The 6,590-nt window shown below is 45.4% G+C and overlaps 3 protein-coding genes across 3 annotated transcripts; 1 reads left to right on the forward strand and 2 right to left on the reverse strand.

The window, feature by feature from the left end:
• Positions 1–408: 408 nt before the first annotated feature.
• On the reverse strand, positions 409–1,512 carry GLAREA_03622 (Thioesterase/thiol ester dehydrase-isomerase; the record flags this gene model as incomplete). Its single annotated transcript, XM_008083875.1, has 4 exons — positions 409–736; positions 811–1,215; positions 1,264–1,364; positions 1,417–1,512. 4 exons carry the CDS (start codon positions 1,510–1,512, stop codon positions 409–411), a joined length of 930 nt encoding a protein of 309 aa, XP_008082066.1.
• A 954-nt stretch (positions 1,513–2,466) lies between these two features.
• Positions 2,467–3,857, forward strand: GLAREA_03623 (Acyl-CoA N-acyltransferases (Nat); the record flags this gene model as incomplete). Its single annotated transcript, XM_008083876.1, has 2 exons — positions 2,467–3,423; positions 3,480–3,857. The coding sequence occupies 2 exons, from the start codon at positions 2,467–2,469 to the stop codon at positions 3,855–3,857; spliced, it is 1,335 nt and encodes a 444-aa protein (XP_008082067.1).
• A 229-nt stretch (positions 3,858–4,086) lies between these two features.
• Positions 4,087–5,991, reverse strand: GLAREA_03624 (Acetyl-CoA synthetase-like protein; the record flags this gene model as incomplete). The annotated part of the gene is made up of 4 exons (XM_008083877.1): positions 4,087–4,457; positions 4,506–5,215; positions 5,271–5,562; positions 5,613–5,991. The coding sequence occupies 4 exons, from the start codon at positions 5,989–5,991 to the stop codon at positions 4,087–4,089; spliced, it is 1,752 nt and encodes a 583-aa protein (XP_008082068.1).
• Between the last annotated feature and the right edge of the window lie 599 nt (positions 5,992–6,590).

Here is a 6,590-nt window from a genome sequence, read left to right on the forward strand (position 1 = left end):
TGGACAGGTTGTATCACCAACCCAAAGTGGCCAAATTTTCATTTGTACCGTTTGAATACATCGATATGCTTTTCTCCTAGTCCAAACACACTCAAATAAGTAATTTTGACAATGAGGTCTATGCATTAGCGGGTTGAAATGATCTTGACAGCTGTATGAGCCAAGAGGTCGAATAAATTCAGGTTGCAATTTCAGTAGCTGCCTAACAACTGTTGTGTCGATTTGGAACTATTTGTTGCGCGTGTTGAGTTGAAAGGTATGAACCTTAATATGGGGAGAAGTGATTTAGAGTGTGAATTTCATTGTTATGCAAGAATGGTATCTGATGGTACCGATTTGAGCATCACTGAGAGCAGGCAACCGAACAAAAAGTACGGAAATTCGACGACTGAACGTCTAATTATCTCCTTAAATTCTTCGCTTAAGCAATGCTCGTCCTGCCTTCAACACAACCCTTTCGCCAACTTTACACAAAAATCTCACTTCGATTCGCTCAGCGCGTTGAGGATCGTCCTCTACCCACATCTGAATACACAAGTGATCTCCTGGAAGTACAGGTGCCGCAAATCTTGCTTCAAACTCAACCAAGCAACATCCTCTACTCTCTCCAAAGCTTCGGATCACAGCATGAGCGCACATATTCCACGCGACGAGGCCGTGCATGATGACGCCTGGAAACCCCATAGCCGTTCCTGGTTCAGGAGTTGCATGAAGAGGGTTATAATCGCCATTCAGACTGTGAACATCATCAGTTCGATTGTTTAACAACTTCAGAACAGAATTGCAAGCAAAGAAAGAAATTTTGCTCACCGGTACAACAGACTGCTCTCCGTATTACTTCTCTCGTAGGCTACAATGTCTGCTTCCCTCGAAGGCATCACAACATCTTCCACTTTTGGTCCTCTCAGACCTCCCCAACCCCCTTGCCCGACATAGAAGCTATGGGCGTGTACCTCGGAGTAACATCTCCCAACATCTTCATCTACCAATTGGTGCAAAGAGTGTACGACAGTCCCGGAGCCTTTATCATAGACGCCAACTATACTCTTTCGCATACGGAAGTTACGACCTACAGTACTTGTTGGTAGAGGATGGTGAACAGTAAGATGTCTCAAGCCATCTACAACTTTTGAAGGATCGAGAGCTGGAGGTGGAGGTGTGAGTGTTGGGATTGGTGGATGCGGAAGTGTTGTCGAATAGGGTATGACTTCTTGACTATCGTTTTTGAACGCTTCTCTCTCATCAGTTGGGGTCGTTCCTTACAGGCAAGAGTATTGCAGAAACATTCTTGGCTGTTTGAATTGAGGATACACACATAAGATCACTGGATACGTTGGAAAAACCTGGAATTCAGGGTGTAGTTCCTGGCAGCGGTTAGGATTCCAAACATGAGCATACTGCGAACTGGCTATTTACATATAGAAATTGTAACTCGTCGACTTTACAACCAATACTAAGTGCGAAGAGCAAGACATCTCGCTTAAGCCACGACACTGGTGTTGAAACAGACATTGAGTGTGAAAGATACCAAAAGCAACATGTGGATCACTTCAATATCGGCAAAGGTTCAGACATACGGCAACTGCTCAATACAGACTTGCAGCTCATCACTCAATTTCATTCGTGAAGACGGTCCAATAATTGAAATTCCCTAGCCGAGCAAGTATCAGGTCCGATACCGTTAGATATTTCTACACGGAAAATGATACACACAAACACAACTCGAATGTTTTTTGAACACGAAGCACACGTCACGTCACTTTTCATTACGTTAAGCCAAGAAGACGAGCTGCAAGCGAGAGGGGTACTTTCGCTAGTGCAGTGGGGTTTCTTAATCTAATCAATCGGCCATCTTATCAGATCGATACCCTGTCACCGTCCCTGCAAGTCCCCCTCTAGCTTGTCAAGGGTCTATATTCTGGCATTTATCCCTCTTGTAGGGTAGTTTGTGGTAAGGTTTATCAAGAAAGCTCAACGGCGTGATCTATGATTACGCTAATGTCGGCTCCTTTCAAGCCAATTCCCACTCCCTCGGCAAGAAATGGAGCTCGATGGGACGGATGAATCTTTCCAAGAATAATGACGCTAATAAATCTCCTGATCTTATCAGATCGTGATTCTCACCGGCACCGATGTCGCAAAATGCGGGCGAAAAGTTGAGTAGCACTGTCGATCCGTTTCTGGAGAGTACCCCGAAGTCTGCCGCCCTCGCATGTGGATATATCTTGGACTTCTAGGTAAAACGGTACTACACTGGATCAGGAAGCAAGCTAAGGTGGGACTGGGAAATTCTATAGATTTTTGGCATTGTGACCAGTCAAGGTACCTCGCAGTCCTTGTCTCGTAGGAATCCGTCATTGGGGATTAACACATATTCTAAACTTCTGAGAGCTTCTGGGAAATTGTTTTGTCTTCTATTGTTATTCTATTTACTTACTCAAGTTGCGGGTATATACACCAGACATAATGGCAGACCAGTGGGATAACTTTCAATTCGCTCTTCCACATCCCCATCTCACAGCATATCGAATATATCGTTCGGCGGACGGAGACGCAGCAACATCAGCGAACTTCAAGATTGAGCTTGTGAAAGATCAGCCAGAGAAGAATATAAAATCAAGAGCTTCAAGCCCACTTTATAATTCAAATGTCTTGTTCAGCCATCTACTAAGAGGAGACAACATATCAATTGACGATAATACGCCGTGGGCGAGAGCTCGTCGGGCTCAATATGCGACGGTCCAATGGCAAGGAAACACACCTCCAACGCTGGCTCAAATTTGGCTTATTATATACGCTTCCCTATCACTTTCGCCTGATCACGAGTATTTCCGTCTGAATCTTCAAGGTAGTGGAAATGAAGAGCTCCGAAAAGACCTCATTTCCGTTGGTCTTGCTCGCCAACACCCTCTTCCAGTGGATGCGAAATCACAAACACCTTCAGACGAGATCCTCATACTGCGCGGAACCTTCTGGCAAGGAGCTGGCTCTCCATCTGGACCAAGACCAGTATGGCTTGCGGACCAAATATCCCTCAAAACAACTCCAAACGAACTATCTTCATACCCATTGATGCCACTCACATACACCCAGACCACCAAATTCCCAACCACTCGAATCTACGCACATCACCCAGTGCGACCAGCAAAGCCAACGCCTGGATCCGTCATCTACAGCCGCTACATTCCTCATCTCCAAGAAGATTTTTCTATGGTAGCACTGGATTACGAGAACCCTGAACACCTGAATCTGTTCCACACATGGCAGAATGATCCACGTGTCGCACAGGGTTGGAATGAAACTGGGAGCTTGGAACAGCATAGAACTTATTTGAAGAACTTGCATGAGGACCCTCACATCATCACTCTTCTTGCTAAGTTTGACGATGTTTTCTTTGCTTATTTCGAGGTATACTGGGCAAAGGTACGATTCCGAATCTCCTTCCAGAACTCGAAAACATACTGACAGATTTCTCCAAGGAGGACACACTAGGAGCATACTACGACGCAGGCGACTTTGATCGCGGACGACACTCTCTGGTCGGTGACATCCGCTATCGCGGCCCTCACCGAGTAAGTGCATGGTGGTCGAGTCTCATGCACTATATCTTCCTCGACGATCCACGCACCACCTGCGTAGTTGGCGAGCCGCGGGCGACCAACAGTAGAGTGCTGGCGTATGATCTTGCACATGGATTCAATATTGAGAAGTTTGTGGACTTTCCGCATAAGAGAAGTGCGTTTGTCAGATGTCCTAGAGAAAAGTTCTTCAACATTTGTCCGTTTGAATGGGATGGTGGCAGGAGTTTGGAGGAGGCGGATACGTTTTATCAGGCTGCTAGGGGGTCTAAGTTGTAGCTAGCTCACTCTACTTCTTGAGCGAGTATTTGAACCCCAATTGAATGGTTTCCCTCTGCACATTGGATTTGAGATGACAAGATTTCCAATATGTTTCCTTGTGGCGATGCCAATTTAAAAATTTACTAGCAAGTATGTAAACAATCTACACCTAACACCTATGCTCTCAAAATCCATCTAAGAGTATTTCTCTAGTCTTCGCGCACGAAGCAAAAGAAAGTTAGGCAAATCAAAGTCTCGCCTTAACAGACTCATCAGCTCCAGCTCTCGCCGCAACAACCTTCTCCGCCAAAATTCTCAAATCAGGTTTCTTTACCTTACCACTCCCCGTCTGCGGAACCTCGGCCGGTACACCCTCTTCACCAAACCAGAAAACGTGAGCAGGAGCCTTATGTCTGCCCAGTGTCTTTCTAGTCCACTCTCTTATGTCTCCTAGTGATAGGTTCGTCCTCGTACAAACCGATGAATCAACGTGCTGTAAGAATGCACCAACAAGTTCTCCGTATTTAGGATGCTTGACTCCAATAACTACCGCTCGATTGATTTGCGGATGTTGGCCTAGTCTGGCTTCGATTTCAACGGGATAAATATTCTCACCACCTATAGATTCTGTTAGTCAATTCTCTCATTCGTGTCAACCATTCTTACCTCTAATAATAATATCCTTAAACCTCCCAGTGATAGTGCATCCTCCATCCTCGGTGAAACTCGCTTCGTCACCAGTATGTAACCACAGAATACCGTTCTCATCACGTTTCATCACCTCTGCTGTTTCCACCGAATTGTTCCAATACCCCTTTTGCAGTGAGTATCCAGCGATGCAGAGTTCGCCGCGAGATCCCAGAGGGACAATCGCACCAGTCGTATCTATGATCTTAGCTTTGAGGTGAGGCAGGAGTCGACCGACAGTTGTGAGACGAGTATCGACTGTGTCAGCTGTAAAGGCATTGAAGCAGGTTGGAGAGGCTTCTGTGAGACCGTAACTGCTGGTAAACTCACTCATTCCAAGTTCACTCAAAAGTCTTCTCATAAGAGGCACTGGTACTGGAGCGCCTGCAATAATACCTGTTCTCAGAGCATCACAATTCCAGCCTTCCGGTCTTGGTAGACTCAAGATCTCTTCAAACATAGTAGGAACTCCATGTAGCGCTGTACAGTTTTCTTCTGAGATTGCTTTCAGAACTGCTGTAGCGTCAAATGTCTCTGCAGGAAGAACAATTTTTGCGCCATGGGTGAGGACGGCAAGGACACCGAGCACAAGACCGAAACAGTGGAACAGAGGAGGCGGACAACAGAGGATATCCTCTTCTGTGAAATCTAAACGGTCTCCGATTGAGGTTGCGTTATTGATGAGATTACTACCACGATCAGTTAGCATTCAAAAATCTAGTCTTTGGTGAAATCGGAACATACAAATGAGTAAGCATAGCAGCTTTGGGATGCCCAGTCGAACCGCTTGTATACTGAAGATTACAAGTATCATCAGGATATACAGCAATGCGTTCTAAAGGCTCTGGACCAAGTTTTCTTCCTTCGTCTTTGAGATTGGAGTAAGTCATGAAACCTCCAAGTGCATGTCTTAACATGACAACATTTTCTAAAGTTTTTGATCTTCCATGTTCTTGCGGCCGAGGACCAAGCTCATTAACCAGTCCACGTAGACTCATACGTCCAATTTTTGGTACGGTAAATAGAAGCCGACAATCTATTTATGCGATCAGCTGTGGTCCACTAAACTTTGGGTTTCTCACTTACCAGAATGCGACAAAGCATTCATAGCTTCCTGTGTAGTGTACGTATTATTCAGAACCACCAAGATCGCGCCGATGTAACCAGCAGCAAAGAAAACGGCAACATATTCAGCACAGTTCCCTGCCAAAATTCCTATTCTATCACCAGGTCTGATGCCAAAAGCAAACAAGCCTTGAGCAACCTGTAAAGCCTCCCGCTGTAACTTGTTATAACTCCACCGCGAATTGATGGAAGGACATATGATAGCCTCGTTGTCACCGCGTAATTCTGCCTGTTCGTCGAGAATCTCGCCTAGAGTTTTGTACCGTAAAGGTGGATAGTTGGCTCCCTGAAGGATCGATGGAGGGTGATGATTCTTAGGATGCTCAATTGTGAATTCCATCTTGATTGAAACCCGATTTTGGGAGTGACCGTCCTTGATGATTTTTATCTGGCTCCCTAATATCAGATATTACAGTAGAACAGCATTGCAAGTCCAAAATCAAGTCAATGTCTTTCTGATCGGTTCGAATTGAACTGGCCGACAACCATCAAACTGGGAGTTCTGAAAGTCGCATGTTTGGTAGTGTCAATACTTTGCACGAATTAAGTGACGTACACAGAGAAGATCGACCCTGCAAGTCACATCAATGAGGAGGGATTTTGCTTCATGTTCCGCGCAGACAAGTTACGGTAAATCCTATCGTTCTACAATTCGAGAATACTTACCCAGAAGGGTAGTATATATGCAGCAAGGATCAGCAGCCTCATGCATTGCATAATGGCCAGGTAATCTGCGCCGGACCCAAAAGCTCGTTTTCGGCAACCGCATATTATTCCTAGCACCACTGGCAATTCCAACTCAGATCCTGCGTCCGGCCCATTCATGCAAACCAATGACTTTGAAATTCAACAATTTCGGAACGGAACTCGAGAGGCAAGGTGATTCTCGGGGCTTTCCGCAATCGGCTTTTGCGTTGAAGTGGCTTTTATAAAACAAAG

This window comes from Glarea lozoyensis (genome assembly GCF_000409485.1).
Source record: "Glarea lozoyensis ATCC 20868 chromosome Unknown GLAREA2, whole genome shotgun sequence".
NCBI classification, from domain to species: Eukaryota; Fungi; Ascomycota; class Leotiomycetes; order Helotiales; family Helotiaceae; genus Glarea; species Glarea lozoyensis.